We start from the raw sequence: 16,313 nt of genomic DNA, 5'->3' as shown, positions 1-16,313 counted from the left end.
TAAATCAATTTAATCATGGAACCGCTCAGCCAGATAAACAAGCAACACCTGGTATGGTTTGGTTGAGCACCTTTATTTGTTTGATTTTGAAAGTCTTTCCCCTTATGTAGCTTCTTAACATTGTGGATCTCTTAACTCAGGCTCTAAGCAGTTTGCATTTCAGTTGAAAGAAGATTTTCAAAAGATTTAAAAAATTGTTAATTGTTGAACTTAATAGGAATTATGTAAATTAATCCAAGTCAGTTGCAGACAATGGAACAATGGGCTGGTACCTCCTTGCTCCTTGTTTATTTTTCAAATAAAAGGAGAAATATGGGAAGTGTTCCCAACTGAGTCACAGGCTGTGCTGAGGATTAAATGAGTAAGCATCGTGGTCTTTAGAGAGACGGTTCTGGGTGGGAACTAGAGAATCCTCAGCAATCGCCGTCTGCCATTTATTTCCCTTTGTGGGATGTGTTCCTAGCATGGTATGAGAGAAGAAAACAAACAGAAAGACATGTTCATTATGACGGAGTAATGTTGAAACAAGGGCAGGAGAGAATTGTGTGAGTTGGATAAAGTGAGTAAGAATGCACTGAGATGAGAATGAGTAAAGGAGGCTAAGGGGAGGCCCTAGGACCCTGTCCTGTAATAATTTCATGAAATTATACTGGTTGGATGGATCTTATTTTGACAATTATTATCACTCCATGGCCCTCACCTCAAAAATGTGATCTCAATCATGAACACTACTGGCACTCTGGGCAGAATAACTGCTGTGGGGCCTGACCTGTATCTTCTGTAGGAGAGTTAGCAGCATCCTCACTAGACGCTAGCAGCACCTCACCTACCTCGCCCCCAATGATAACCCAGAATGTTTCCAGACCTTACCAAATGTTCCCTGGGAGGGGGGCAGAATCACCCCCAGTTTAGAAGCACTGCTTTGAAAAGATTTGTCTCAACTACTTTATGGGCCTTGGAGGCTCCAGTATCACTGTTAGGATGTGCTCACGACACGCTCATCCTTCAGCTAACTTTCAGACCTCTCCAGCCCAGACTGGCAGTCAAATGGAAACCTCCCGAAAGCGGGCTAGGCAAAGCCCCACTGTGGCAGGCTGCCATGCCATGTTTCTAAGTGTTGGGGCTGCTTAGGCTATTTTATAAGGTAATGTGAATTTTGTCTCCAGTGGTCCTTGCCTCTCTAAGTGGGTAGTAGTACCAGGGAATAATGACAGCTCAATTCTGTTTGTGGAACTTTTAGTTACTATCTGCCAATAAGCTGAGAGAAAGTCACACTTATTTGAATTATCACAATAAAGCCTGTTGGTTATCCTCTTAAAAGAGTACCCAAGAATTATTATTTTAATATAGGCATAATCACAAAAAGAGCCTGAGAATCTGGCCCTGGCCGGTTGGCTCAGTGGTAGAGCGTCGGCCTGGCGTGCAGAAGTCCTGGGTTCGATTCCCGGCCAGGGCATACAGAAGAAGCGCCCATCTGCTTCTCCACCCCTCCCCCTCTCCTTCCTCTCTGTCTCTCTCTTCCCCTTCCACAGCCGAGGCTCCATTGGAGCAAAGATGTCCCGGGCGCTGGGGATGGCTCCTTGGCCTCTGCCCCAGGCGCTAGAGTGGCTCTGGTCGCAACAGAGCCACGCCCCGGAGTGGCAGAGCACCGCCCCCTGGTGGGCAGAGCGTTGCCCCTGGTGGGCGTGCCGGGTGGATCCCGGTTGGGCGCATGCGGGAGTCTGTCTGACTGTCTCTCCCGTTTCCAGCTTCGGAAAAATACAAAAAAAAAAAAAAAAAAAAAAAAAGAGGCTGAGAATCCCACAGTAGGGGGAGGTGAATTGTGAAGTGGAATTTTAGGAAAACAAAGGCTTTGCAAGATAAAAACATTTACTTTTTTTTCTAAGTTACAGGCTTAATGTTATTAACTTAAATGTCATATTTATGCTATTATTGACAGCATGCATACAATTTAAATATTTTAGTTTCTATTATACAACTGGTTCTACATTACTGACCTTCAAGGGTCCCATTCATAAGGGATGAGGAATAGGATCAATCAGCTACTTCATGCAAGGGCTGGCCAGCAGACTGGGTTTCCCAGCACTGTACCACGACAGAGGGAACACTTGGAACATTGCAGTGTTGGGACAGAGAATGATTGGAGGCGGGGAGGTGCCATAAACCAACCAGCATGACTAGGAATTCCAGGTCTTGAGTGAGAACGATGCGGAACAAAGAAAATAGACCTAAAGGGAAAAAGGATGGGATCAGGAGGCGTCTGCAATGCCTTTAGCTTGCCAGAGCAAAGAAGCCCCCGGTTTTCTTTATTATATAGCCATATGCAAATAAGGAAATCTCAGATACAAAGTCACACATCTCCAAGGTAACCCAAGAATTCTCCCAAGTGCAGAAATCCTCCACCCTGCATAACTGAAATCAACCAACATCAGAACAAACAAAGGGTGAGAGGAAGGACATGTAAATTGCTTCTAGCAACTTAAGCAAGCAAGTGAGGTGGGGGATAGGATGAGTGCAAATACTCCAGCATCAGTGCCAATATAAAGGGGGGGGGTAGCTTAGCCTTTTGCTAAGCCTCAAACTATAAGAGCTTTGCTACTTGTAGTTTCCCACATGGGAGGGGGGAGCTTTCAGGGCAGGGAGAGAATCCAGGCGTTTTTCTTTTTGAAAAAGAGATAACCCACCTTTGTTCTAAGGGAGAATGAAATAACCATTAAGACTGGTGACACTGGGAATTTTGTTTCGCTTGGTTCCTTTTGTTGTAACTCCAGGGCAGGACAGAGGAATCCAGGGTGACAAGTTTCAAGCCAAGATGTGAAAGAAAAAACTCCTTCCAAGGATTTCTTCTATTGTCTCCTCAAGAATAAATATTTATAGAGAAAGTTCAAGTGAAGGCTTTTACAATAGTCATGGCTTTCAGTCTAAGCCTTTGAAAGAGTACATGTGAAAGTATGCTTAAATGAAGGGTGATCCAATTAGGCTTCTCAGGGAAAACCAAGAAACCTCAAGATAATTTCCTATCTAAAATCTAATTATGTTCTCAAGTGGAACAGGAATACCACTCTGAATTATCCCAGATCCATAAACTGCAGCAAAAATGTACAGCCAAATTGGATTCTGTTTTAAATAATTTAGTTATTTCCCTTCACAGGATCTATAATTTGCCTTCAACAAATGTGATTTGCCTCTGAAAGATAATACATTGCAATTTTTCTTCCAAAATGGATTTTCTGTGCCAGAAACAATTACAGAAAGTAGACCAAATAATTTCTTATATATATTCTGGTTATTATTTTTGAGTGCATGCCTGGAGCGCCCTGTTTGTGTTCCAAGTTGAGATAGGTATAGCTGCTATAGTTAGAAATTCTCTTTAAATGGGGACAGGAGCTGAAATTTACTCAAGAGCCTGGAGCTTGCACAATGATAGTGTAAATAGCTATGGGTAATGTTACATAAGACTCCAAAATCTTGTGCAAAATATGAGCAATGGGCAGCTTGCTTCAGTTAACCTTTCTTCTTGAGGTCTGAAAGCATCAATTTAACTTTTATCTGCTTGGTTAAACCCTTGTGGTAATAGGTGTTGCAATATACTGTGTTGCGATTTGCATAGAAGATATTGTAAGAGGAGTTTTTTTTGGCATGGTTAATTTTATGAAGAAAACATTCACTTTTGGCTTTATTTTCAATAACAGTTCAGTTGACTTATGACCAGGTGTTCTGGGTGATAATAGTGGGTAATGGTTAAGTGGAAGGGCTAGAACAGATGGAATTTAGCTCTTGGTGTGTCTCCTTGAAAAATGCAAGTTATGGAAAGTCTCTGTACCTTAGTATCCCTGGCCTGTGAGAAGGCAGTAATGCTATCTACATTGAGAGGATAAGGTGAGAAGAGTATACAATAAACATACAATGCCAAGCCTGGCACAGACCTGGACTACGTAAGGAATAGTAATAGTAAAATCTAACACGGTATTGTATATCCTTTCCTCTGTATGTACATTTATCCTTCAGAAAGATTATCTTTCATAGGATAGGTTCCGGCTGGACATTTCTAAATTTCTATGCGTTAAAAGTGGTTAAGACTTCAGATTTTAAAGTTATCTTATTTGGTTTGATATATTGGCCGTGCTGACCAAATGTCTCTGACGAAATCACTTAGGCTTTTTGTGCTTTGGTTTCCTGCTCTATTATGTGCAAGTAATAATAGAACCAGATCCTATCATAAGAGTTGTGACTAGGGTTAAGTAAAATATTGTAACTGCTATACCTAGGACAGGATGAGACAGGCCTATTATTGTTATTTTTGACTCCTGCCAGCTAAAGGAATACCCACAGATATCAGAACATAACACTAAGTTTTTCATGTACTTTTATTAACAACTTAATACAAGACTGTACATTATTTGTGCAAAAGTCAACCCATTCTTGAAAAATGAACCCTCCCCCCCAGCATTTCTATACCACTTCAGGTTTTGATTCTAAGTGTCAACTTCTACAGCAAAAATCACATAGTGTAACCAAACAAAGAACAGGAAAATAAAACGTTCCACTGGAATGGAGAGATTATTTATACACAAACAGCTGAAGAACATTTCTAGCTTAAGTGATTCACTACACATCCTGGAATGTTTAGTTCTCTTTCCTACAGTCCTACAATCAGACATATAGCAACAAAGAACTTGGCCACAGGTCCTGCCTAGACACTCATCAACATGAAACAAAAATATATAAATAAGTCAATTAAAACTTACAAAAACTAAACACAAGAAAAAAATCCAGTCAATAAAAACTGTACAGTATTGGTCAGTCTTTTATATCTGAAAAAAATGTGTAACTTAAAAAAAGTCCTGTAATGCATAAAAGTCTTTTATATCACTGTTAGCTGGAGTGAAAACTTGAAGACTCAGATTCAGTTGAAACAGAAGAATGTCCACCCCGCTTTCCCTTGGAGAGGATCTTGAGGCTGGACCCTCTGCTCACAGAGGTGAGTGCGTGCTGGGCAGAGGTTTTAAATTTGGCTCCAAGGAAGGCATAGAGGATGGGGTTCAGGCAACAGTGGAAAAAGGCAAGGGCCTCGGTGATGGAAATCCACTTGTGCATGGTGTTCTCAAATTCACATCCTTGCTTGATGATTTTTAGAAGGATGAAAGAGTCGATGCTGAGGCCAACGTAGTAGGGTAGCCAGCAGGCAAAAAAAGTCAGGATGAGAATAACTGTGGTCTTGAGAGCCTTGCGTTTCTGGTAGCCCTTGGAATGGGACAGTTTGGAAATGATAATGCAATAGCAGGATAGGATGACGATACCCGGCAGGATAAAACCAACTATGATATGCTGAAAATGGAACACCCCCTCCCACAAGCCACTGGGGTATAAACAGTCACACAAATACTTGTCGTCCACAACATTAACTTTGGCAAAGATGAAATCAGGAATAGCCAACAGGAGAGCAGGTAACCATACGCCAACATAGACCACCTTTTCAGCCAACAGCTTCCTTGGCCTTTGACTGTTGGTGGCATGGACAATGGCCAGGTACCGGTCCAGGCTGATGAAGGCCAGGATGAGGACACTGCTATAGAGGTTGACTTTGTAGATAACATGGATAGCCTTGCACAGGAACTTTCCAAAGTACCATTCCTCCTGGGCAGCATCAACTGCCCAGAAGGGAAGTGTGAGGACAAATAGAAGGTCTGCCACTGACAGGTGCAGTCTGTACTTGTCTGTCATACTTCTCAGTTTCTTCTGGTAACCCATAACTAGGATGACCAATCCATTGCCCACTATGCCGGTCACAAAGATGATGGAGTAGATAGTGGGCAGAAAGATCCGGTTGAAATGGGCATTTTCCTCCCGGAAGCAGGGTTCCTTTATGGAGTCGTAGTCGCCTGAGCCCATGCCATCGTCTGAGAAGTTAAATTGTAGGTACTGCAAAAGAAGCAAGGGAATAGACATTCACTTTCAAGTTCAGCAGCCATTCCCCAAGTAAAAAAAAATACGTATTTCTGTATGAGACCCAACTCAGCCCAGCTTTCCTCATGAAATTCTACTGAAATACTGGGGGAAGAGCACAACAGAATTATTCTAGAATTCTGTGACCTTCCTCCCAACCTTCTCCCATAGTCACTTCACTATATCCCTCTTCGGTAGAGTCAATTACAAAATTATTTAGAACAAAAGGATGCAAAGTTATGGAAGGTTTCAAAGTTACATCTTTGCTAACTCTTCTGCCCCTCCTACCAGAGTTAAGAAAGAAACAAAACAAAAAACCCTAAGAGGAAAAAACCCAAAACAAAACAGAGGCCACTCTTAGGCAGCACGGTGGTGGGGGTAGCAGGGGTGGGTTCAGAGGAGCTTGGGTTAACTATCTGCATGAAATTTGCCAGGACAATGAAGAGGAGAGGAAGAAGTGTGGGGGGTAGGAGGGGTGGAAAAGGAGACCTTAAAGACTTTTATTCTAGTACACAAAACTTTGTTTTTCCTACGTTACTCGCTTGTCTAAACACAAACAATTCTGTACTTCAACCAACGTGTACTAGGGAAGGAGACTGCAACCTTAAAGCAAAGGGTGGGGGAGTCAGAAGTGAGTACATCCCCGCTCGTCCCCCTGGCTGGCTCCTCAGGGAATGCTCCTTTTAGTCTTACCCACATTTATCACTTTGCGCGTTTGGAACGGGAGCACAGCATTTCCCTAGGAGGGGAAGGTCACGGGGTCTGCACCCGTGGTCCTAGCCCCAAGTTTCATTTCCTCACTCTCCCGGGTCGCTTTCCACTGCACCACTGATTCAGTTAATGAATGGGGTCTTAGGTCTGCAGCTGGACGCCTCCAGGCGGAGAACGCGCTGGGGTCGGATGGTCCAGCTCTGAGGGTCCGGCGGCTGTTGCCCACCAGCCCGACGCTGCAGCCTGCAGGCAGCGGCTCCGGGATTCCGCCCCGCCACGCGCGGGGCTCAGCTCGACTGGGTGCAAGGAGAGACTGGGCGGCTCCGCGGCTAGCGCCTTTGAATCGCGCGCCCAGAGGGAAATGAAAAGCCTCACTACTAAGGGGTGTTTCAAAAGCCTCCAGGAAACCACCGACGGTTAAACGGCGCAACTGGGCTCGGTGAGAGCCAAACGGTCTTCCCACTCGCACCTGCCCGTCTGCGCTGCGGCGGCCAGCAGCGCAGGTGCACTCCCAGACCCTCGCTCCACCCTTCCGTCCTCGCCGCGCACACCGCGGGGTGGAATGCTGCTGCGCTGGGGCTGCTTATGCTCCTTCGACCTCTGAACTCTCCCAAACTCCTAAACCCCAGGACCCACGCGCGGCACTTCGGGCGCACTCGAGGTCTCGCCCGCAATCCCAAGGCGCGCGGACTGCTCCCAGCCACCTCCCAACTGCGGCCAACACTCTAGACTCCTGAGGCGGGTAGCGCGTGGGTCCGCCCGCCTTTCCCTCTGACCCGGTGCTAGCACTGCTCCGTCTGGCGCCCAAAGGCAAGAGTAGTTTCCAGGTGCCTTTGCCCGAAGTTTACCGGGGGCCGCAGTCTCCCTCTGGGAACTCAGTCCTGGAGCCCCGTGCTCCAGCTCTAAATTCAAATTTCAGTGAGACACCCAAGGTCTGAGTCCCGGGACAGTGCGCACGCCTTCCCTGCACTTGAGCAGAGACTGTTGTTTGCAAACAGCGTGCAAGCGCGCCGCAGGACTCAAGGGAGATACACATGCAGCCACCAAAACAGTCGTTCTAACCTTTTCTCCTTTGTTTACAGAGAAAAACATTCCAATTCTACCCCTTATCCCCAAGTAGGCATGCCAATGAAAACTCCTTTCCAAGCCCCTTCTCCCGGATACTGGCACTTCCAATGCTCTGGACATTTTCAACGGCTCCGAGAGGGGTTGCGTTCTAAGTTCATATGTTTGTATATTTTTAAAAAAAGCAGGTTGAAATTGGACTTACATGTAACCCGCCATCCAGGGTAACCGCTTGCTCTCCAGCCATTGTGGCTACCGGAGCATCCAAGTTCTCCAGTTCCCTTTGAAACCTGCGCCACAGCCAACAAAATGAAGTTTTCTGGCCGAAGCTGGACTTTATAAACACACGCTCGCCGGGCGGCGCATGCGCTGCGCGGGTGGGCGGGCGGGGCGGGGAGGAGAAAGGCGGGGTACGGGTGGGGGAAGAGGGGTAGTTAAGCCCCGGAGCCCACAAGCGAGCGGCGAGTGGTAAGAATGCGGGCAACCCTGTGGGGGTAAGCCTTCGAAGCCCCTGAGCTGCTTCTGTTTGATCGCTGTCACCTCGTGAGTCGCCAGTTGGGGAGGGCATCCCGGAGGCATTCCCCAACTTGGGAAAGCAGAATGGGCCTGGAGCGAGGTGGGAAGCGCGGGTGACCGACTCATCTCTGTCACCCCCGACCATGGCGGGGGTCAGTGGGGATCGGAACTCGACGTTTAAAGGAGTCCCAGACCGGGTGAGGTTTGCAGCGGGCGCCCAGACAAGTGGCTCATCCTTTTTTGCTCACGTGGATGAAATTCTAGACCCGAGAATGCTACAAATGGAGACACTGAGGCCCAGAGAGGCGGTGACTTGCTAGAGTCACCCAACCAGTAGGCGGCAATGCTTGTAGTGGGTCCAGCTGCTGACTTCATTCCCTCTAACAGCAGATGTCCATTCAGAAAATAAAATGAGTAAAGGTCCTTTTTTCAGGGCAAAACTGTATATGTATAACTATACTTCTACACTCAGCAACGGTACCAGGGGCGGGTGTAGACAATCGGGAAACACTTTCAGAAGAGAGAATGATTTGGCATAATTTTGGAGGGAAATTGTGATATGGGTGTGCTTTATTATAAAAGAAGTAGTACTTTTTTGTAACAGATCGCAAGGCCCTCATGCAGATGAAACAGGAAGCAGGTCCTCAGAGATGAAACGCCGGAGCTGGACCGGGATTTGTAGCTGGGCTGGAACCCAGCTCTGCGGACTCCGCATCCGGCTTCTTTCACGAGTCTCTGAAGCTACGGACCATGGCGGGGGTCAGTGGGGTTCGGAACTCGACGTTTAAAGGAGTCCCAGACCGGCTGAGGTTTGCAGCGGGCGCCCAGACCGTGCTTCCCAGCCTCGTGCCACTTCCCCGCTCTCGCGGAGTCTGGATGGGGCCGGAGAGGGAGTGAGGGTCGGGGCCCCCAAACTGCGCCTGCTGGAGCTGTGACCGCAGGGATGACAGCAGAGACCAAGGTGCGGCCGTTAGCGGGCCACCGGTGATCGCTCTGCAGGGCGGACCCCGGACTCCTCACCCCCGGACGGTGCCGAGAAGAGCACTCGCCCAGACTGCCCTAGACGCCTCCTCTCGTTTTCTTCCAGATAAAACTTTTCAGTACGGAGGTGCTTCAGAGGTAGTGCGGAGACTGGGAACTTTTTCTCTACAGACCATAATTTTCCTCTTTTGTGCGGGTCTCTAATTTTTGTCGGTGAAGGTTCGCCTCTACTGAAAGGTGACATTTAGGAGGTGGGATTCTTAGAAACTGCCAATTTAGGGCACAGTAATGACATAAAAAAATCAATCATAATATTACATTATGTAGTATTTACAAAATTTCAAAGTCACTTTTACTTTTTATTAAATCATTAGTAAAACATCAGGATTTTCACATTTTCATAAACTAGGTAGGACAGGCATCCTATCTATTAAGGGCCAGAATTTCAAACAGCTTCTATGATTTCATTTTTTTTTTTTATAGCAAGAGAGAGGAAGAGAGGCAGGGACAGACAGACAGGAAGGGAGAGAGATGAAAAGCATCAACTCATAGTTGTGACACTTGAGTTGTTCATTGATTGCTTTCTCATATGTGCCTTGAGAGGGAGGGCTGCCAAGCAGAGCCAGTGACCCCTTGCTCAAGCCAGCGACCATGGAGGCATGTCTATGATACAACATTCAACCCTGGAACCCCGGCTCAAGCTGATGACCTTGGGGGTTTCATACCTGTGTCCTCAGCGTTCAAGGTAGAGGCTCTATCCACTGTACCAATGCCTGGTCAGGCTTCATGACTTGATTTTCACGAAGCTTGGTGGTAGCAGAATCAAAGTTTTGACCCAGTATGTTGGCTGCATTGTATCTCAAAGTCTTCTTTCTCTTCACAATTGCTTAAATCTGAAAGACAATCTCAAGCCCACCCAAAAACAGGAGAGAGGATGAATCAGGAGTAAAATGATTTGTACAATAAATTTTTGATTGTAGACTAAAGAAAGCTCCTTCCTTTAGCAAAAGTCTCCTTAGATCCTTTTAAAAAGAAGCAGATAATTAGAAGAACAATGAAATGCTATTTGGTAACTATCAAATTAGGTAAAGAATTTTCAAAGAGATTTGATAGACCAGCTGTCTCTCTCTCCCTGTGACTGGTGGCAACATGGATTTGGACATTCTTCCTGGAAAGCACTTTATATTCAGCAGGAACCTTAGAACAGTAATTCCACCTACAGAAATTTATCCTAAGGAAACTGAATTTATACCACAAAGGTATTCCTGGAAACATTATTTATAATAGTGAAATGTCCAGACAGCCCCAAGTATCCACTGCTAGTGGAATAGTTGAGAAGATTTTGATACATCTGTATGTGGAATTCCATGTGGCCATTGATTGTGAAGAAGAATTTTTAATGACATGAGGGAGTGCTTGTGAAACAGGTGCAAAAAGCCAAAATCAAAACTGTGCATATTGTGTGATCTGTTATGTTAATATATGTGTGAGAAAAAGATTGGAAGGAAAACCAAAATGTTCATAGGAGTTTTCACTGGGTGCAAAATTATATTTGATTTTTACTTTCTTTCATGTGTTTTTCTGTGCTTTTTAAATTTTCTATAGTAGATATGAAACATTTTCATGTTCAGAAAGAGTTAATAAATAATTTTAAAAGAAAATAGAATGCCTCTCTTCTCATATCTTTCTACTTTCTAAAGTATTCACTGAATAATGATGCCATTTTCCGTAATAGTCCTCTTTCCCTCTTTCCAGGGAACACTCTTCCTTTATTTCCTCCTGAACCGGTCCTACCATCTTTTTCAAATACTTTGTGATATTCTTGAGAACAAAACAAAACAAAACAAAACAAAACAAAAAACAGTGACATGTTCATTGAGTTTTGTAATGTGTAGCTGACCTCATCCTCAACAACTCTGCATCTCTACTCTTTGGATAAGGAAACTGAGGCACAGAGGGGTGAGGAGCTTGGCTGGGATCACACAGTGAGGGTCTGCACCCAGTCTGTCTTCTTTCTCTGGCTGCTGTGATTCAGCCATTGAAAGCTCCCTCCTCTGAAAGGTAATTTGGCATTTACTTAAATGCTATTTTGAGTGGCATCTCTTATTCATTTTTTAAAAATAATGTTTTTGTCCTTTTCCCCAAATATTCTAGGTTTCTTAAAGTGAATGAATGCTCATATATCTAATATGCAGGTAGCTCACTGATGAAAAAATAATGGGCTCTTTAATCCTTTATTGAACATTTATTTAACGAATTAATGACTTTGTTGTGTGGCTTTGGCAACAGAGCAAGGCTTAGGGGCTGTCAAGGCTTTGGCAGGGTTGCCAAGTTCTCATGCTGGCTTTAGCCCAGGAAATAACTAGCCTTGGCCATAGTTCGGAGGGAATGCTTACAAATCTAGTGACACAGTGGCAAGCAATCTGCCACCTCCTGTTGCTCGCTCTGCAGCTGGTTGATTTGTGTGTGAACGTGTGTACATGTGTGTATGTGTGTGTATGACAGAAACCTGTACTCTGTCCCCAGATAGGCTCAAAGCCAGTTGAGGAGAAAGATTAGGGACAGACTTCCTCCCAATGGTAGATGGCAGGAGCCAGATACATTAAAGGCCTGCTGAATGTTCTGAGTCCCCCTGTCCACTTCCTTGTTTCTCAAAAGAAAAATGTTTAGTTTTGTTTCTGAAAGAGGGGAAAAAAACTTCCTTAGTGGCAGTAGGGGATACTCAAAGGGACAAAATTAATGTATTCCCAACTGATTAGGAAAAAAGGAGGCTATTTCCCAATGGGCATGTAATTCTAGTAAAGGGCTACAAAACTCAGAGACAATGCTATCAAATGTCAACTATTTCCAAGCTGGCATTAAGTGAGAGAAATGGCACACCACCCCCCTATTCCCTCCTGCTTCGATTTCTTCTGTCTCCAACACTGACAAATGAAAATGAGTAGAAAATTAACCTAAGTCTTCCATCTTGCAGCTATATACCAAATTTGGGAAATCATTACTGGTTTTCTGGGTACCTAAATCTGTCATAGCTTGAATTTCTAAAAGATCTGACTTCACTAAAATGAGATCATCAGTGATCAGTGTAGCAGTCAACAAAATTTCTTATACATAGAAGAAAGCTAGACTGGTGAACACATACAGTCAGTTTAGAGTCATCCTGATAAGTCGTTTTAACAAAGCAGCCACTTAATTAACAATGCAATTATTACTTGACTAATTCCACTGCCAGAAGGATGCATTTCTCCCAAAGATTACTGTGCTCCTACGGTAGGTGTGGTGTGGCTTTGCAAATGTGACTTTGCGGATCTGATGAACAATAACGAACAGACTCGGTGCTGTGGCTTCAGAAATTATGTTGTCAAGCTGGGAAAGATGGCATGACTTTAGGAAATAATTGAGTAAGCAAACTGTGTTCTCCATGGAATAGGCTTGTCATTGTTTCCCTTAAACTAGTAATTTATTGGCAGTGACCTCAAGCTGCTATATAACAAGAGGAAGTGCCTAGGGCCTTGTGGACGGTCTGCTTTCTAAAAAGAACTACACATCCCATGGCAGAATCATAGTGCTCCCAGAAATGTGGTGATCTGACCACCTAAGGACTATGAGATTTTGTTGACATCATTCTACCAAGAGTTTTATATTAGCAGAAGGACAGAGTGGCAATTGTGTGTGTGTGTGTGTGTATGGTGTGTGTGTGAGTATTTGTGTAAGTAGGGGAACCCATTTAGTACTAGTGTTCTAGCATGAACAATTTTCTAAATCTCAAGCCACGATTTTGCTTTTTGAGCTAGTTATAGGTCTATGGCACAGATGACAAACTAAAAACCTGAAGATGTTGTAAATGAACAAGACAATGGGGAATGGTGGGGACTGTGGAGAACTGGAGGATGCATGCTCTGCTTAAAAGAGGTAGTCACTACCCTTGATAGCACTATGTGAGAATTTGGGTCCGATCTTCCAATTTTAACAGAGAAGCTGAGAGCCCTGTTTTTTTTCATGAGAAATTTCTCAAATTTAAAGTGTTGATTCAAAACAAACAAGCAAGCAAACAAACAAAACTCTATAAGCTTCCAGTTTACACTGGCCTAAGGAGTTGGCACTAGGAATCAAAAGGAAGATTGGGGAGTTGGGCTACTTGGAAGGATGGAACACATAAGGGCAGCAGTGGAAATAGCCATCAAATGGCCTCAGAATACTTTTGGGGTGCTTCAGCACCATAACTTGTCCATCACTCCATACTAAAATAATCGCTTTGGATTTCCTAAGTCGATACTCCTCTCGTGCCTCCCAACTGTACTCATGTTAATATTTAGGACCCTCAAGAGAATTGCCTCAACCTCCCTGTGGCTCTGTCATCTTCCCTCAACTCAGGCTCTCAGTGTTCTTGGCTGGCTTGATGCATGAGTGCTGGGCTGTTATTTCTTTCAACTGTTGTAGGACAGCATCCTGCAGGAAGAGGGACATTCTTGCCTGTTCTCTTAAAACAGGAAAATCTACCGTAGAAAGGGGGATCTCTAGCTGAGCAGTATGGCTAAGTGGTTTAGAGCATGGGACTTTGGAGCTAGCTCGTACAGGCTCTTTAGTGGTGACTGTACACATCTCTTCCAACTCCATATTCAGAAACATCACGTTGGTAGTTTAAACTCAATCACCGTGAAAATATCTACATCATGGAAATTTCAAATCAGGGCTTATTTATTTATTTACTGAGAGCCAGTTTCCCAGAACAAAATTTATTACTCTGGATCCTGGGCAAGCATATCTCTAAGTCTGTTTTTTTTAAAAAAATTTTTTAGCTGTAATATCCTGATAATAATAGCATTTCACTTTTGAAATTGTTGGAAGGATTTAAATATGATAGTGCATGAAGTTGTTGGCTCTGTGTTGGGCACATAGTAACTGCTCACTAAACATTACCTATTATTAATATAGACTCATACATATCTGAGCTGCTGAAATGTTTTCTTGTCAATGGAGGGTTTTGATTAACCAGGCAAATGGCTTTCTCCACCATTATCCTCAAAAGTGAGCTAAGTGTCCTTAAATGAAGTGTGAAATGTCCTAATTGTGGGGTAGAAGAAAGACATAAGTGATGGGGATGGAAAAGGAAAAAAAAGTATTAAACCTTCTCATATGTGCCTTAAAAGCATCCTTCTGAAGTTATGGCGACTCAGATTCAGGGTTGGAAGGAATCTTTGAACCCATTTGGTCTCTATTCTGAGGAGTGCCTTCTCCAGCCACACAAGGTGGTCCCACCTCTGAACACTCCCAGGGATGGGCAGACTATTACTCAGGAAGGGAGTCATGTGCTATTGAGCATACTTGGTCACAGACTGTCCTTTTCCCTAGGCACATGCCTACCTATTTTTCAGCCATTGGATCTAAAAATTAGGTACAACTTATCTGGATAAGATGTCAAGAGAGGAAGTCAACCAGAGCGACAGCCAAAACAATTCTGAGACTAAAGCAAATTCCACCCTTTCCAAGCCATGAGGGTGAGTCTAATGAGGGGCCTCTTTCTTCCATTAGCAAGTTTGAGAGCAGAATCAGGCCGGGTTAGGGTTCCCTCCCTCCCTCCCTCCCTCCCTCCCTCCCTCCCTCCCTCCCTCCCTCCCTCCCTTCCTTCCTTCCTTCCTTCCTTCCTTCCTTCCTTCCTTCCTTCCTTCCTTCCTTCCTTCCTTCCTTCTTTCCTTCCTTCTTTCCTTCCTGAGACAGGAACATCTAGCTGCTCCTGTATGCGCCCTGAATTGAACCTGCAACCTCTGCACCTGGACGACACTCCAACCAACTGAGGTATCTGGCCAGGGTTTTATTTATTGATTGATTTCTAGAGACAGATAGAGGAAGAGAGAGAGAGGAAAGGCAGAAGGGAAGCATTCATTTGTGGTTCCACTCAGTAGTGCGCCCTGACTGAGGATCGAAGGATTTCTTTTCATGAAGAAAATTATCTCCAAACATGGAAGATTTGGGGACCAAGTGATACAAAAGATTTACTGCTGGACTTTTAAGGCCTCCCAAACCTTTCATTAGATGTACTTGCTAAGGAGGGAAAATGTGGGAAAGCAGCAGTAAAACGTGGCCATAGGCTGTTAAAGAGAGAGATTAACTGTATTTTTGCTGGGTGTTACCTCAGGGGGAGCCAAGTTAAAATGAATACTTAAAAACTGTCTGGAGAACCATGCCTAAATGTGTCCTTCTTAGCAGATGCTGATGGCTGCCTGGAGAAAAGCATCATTTTATCATCTAGCCTCACTCCAACCCCTTCCAATCAAAAGCTCAGGGAATTTCCTGGAATTCTTGTAGGTTGGGGATGGCTCTGTGTTGGAGTGGTTTCTTTATGATCGAAGGAACCAAAACTGTTTTCAGTAACTTAAAAATACCGAGGTGGTGTGTTTCCAGTTTTCCTCCTGTTTACCTCCTCTGTTATCCCTGTGGTTACTACGTTGTGGCGCCATCCGCTGAGCTATTTTACTTTGGTCCAGTTGGCTGAGTGCTACCCTCCGAGGACCTGCTTGTCTCTGAGAGCTGAGGTAGCAAGTTCCCTGAGCAGGAACAGGCATCAAGTGTCCTGAGTCTGCCCGGGGCCCTCTTTCGGCTCATCTGTGGATGGCTTCTTGCCTCTTGTGGGTAGAGGAGAATGACAGCTGCAGCAGCTCTTTGGACAACTTGGAGCAACTTGAATGAATCTTTCCAGACACAGGTCTCCATTTGCAGCTCCAGCTTGCTGAGAGTCTTCTCTCTGATGGTAAATGGAGGAGCATCCCAGTTCCATCTCCAAGCTTATCCCCAAACTGACTGAAATTAGGCTTCTAGAGACTGAATAGGATTTTTGTTCTCTGCCCAGTAAAATTTCACTTTGGTTTAGGGTTCTGGCCAGTTATAGTATTTTAGGGAGCCTTTTTTCTGACTGCATTTCAGGCCACCTCATATGGGGTGTGCTAAGGTTTTTGTCATAAATTAACAATTTTCCAGTTTAAAAAACCCTTCCCTTCTTCAACCAAATTCCCTCGCCCAAGCCTTCTTTCTCTTTCTCTCTCTCCCTGTTGCATGTGCACGTGCGTGCGCGCGCACACACACACACAATCATGCCA

The 16,313-nt window shown here is 44.6% G+C and overlaps 1 protein-coding gene across 1 annotated transcript; it reads right to left on the bottom strand.

The window, feature by feature from the left end:
* Positions 1 to 4,348: 4,348 nt before the first annotated feature.
* Positions 4,349 to 8,045, bottom strand: CXCR4 (C-X-C motif chemokine receptor 4). The gene is made up of 2 exons (XM_066232589.1): positions 7,928 to 8,045; positions 4,349 to 5,922 (listed from the first exon to the last, which is right to left on the bottom strand). Exons 1-2 carry the CDS (start codon positions 7,967 to 7,969, stop codon positions 4,876 to 4,878), a joined length of 1,089 nt encoding a protein of 362 aa, XP_066088686.1. The 5' UTR covers positions 7,970 to 8,045; the 3' UTR covers positions 4,349 to 4,875.
* Between the last annotated feature and the right edge of the window lie 8,268 nt (positions 8,046 to 16,313).

The sequence above is a fragment of the Saccopteryx bilineata genome, chromosome 5, assembly GCF_036850765.1.
Source record: "Saccopteryx bilineata isolate mSacBil1 chromosome 5, mSacBil1_pri_phased_curated, whole genome shotgun sequence".
In the NCBI taxonomy this organism is placed as follows: Eukaryota; Metazoa; Chordata; class Mammalia; order Chiroptera; family Emballonuridae; genus Saccopteryx; species Saccopteryx bilineata.
Note: the sequence above shows the minus strand (reverse complement) of the source record. Positions and strands in the feature narration are given on the sequence as shown.

Bases quoted from the DNA above. Each gene is read 5' to 3' on its own strand.
- CXCR4 (XM_066232589.1), bottom strand. From the start codon at position 7,969: ATGGCTGGAGAGCAAGCGGTTACCCTGGATGGCGGGTTACAT. The intron at 5,923-7,927 runs GTAAGTCCAATT...CTTCTTTTGCAG, and splicing joins CCCTGGATGGCGGGTTACAT to TACCTACAATTTAACTTCTC.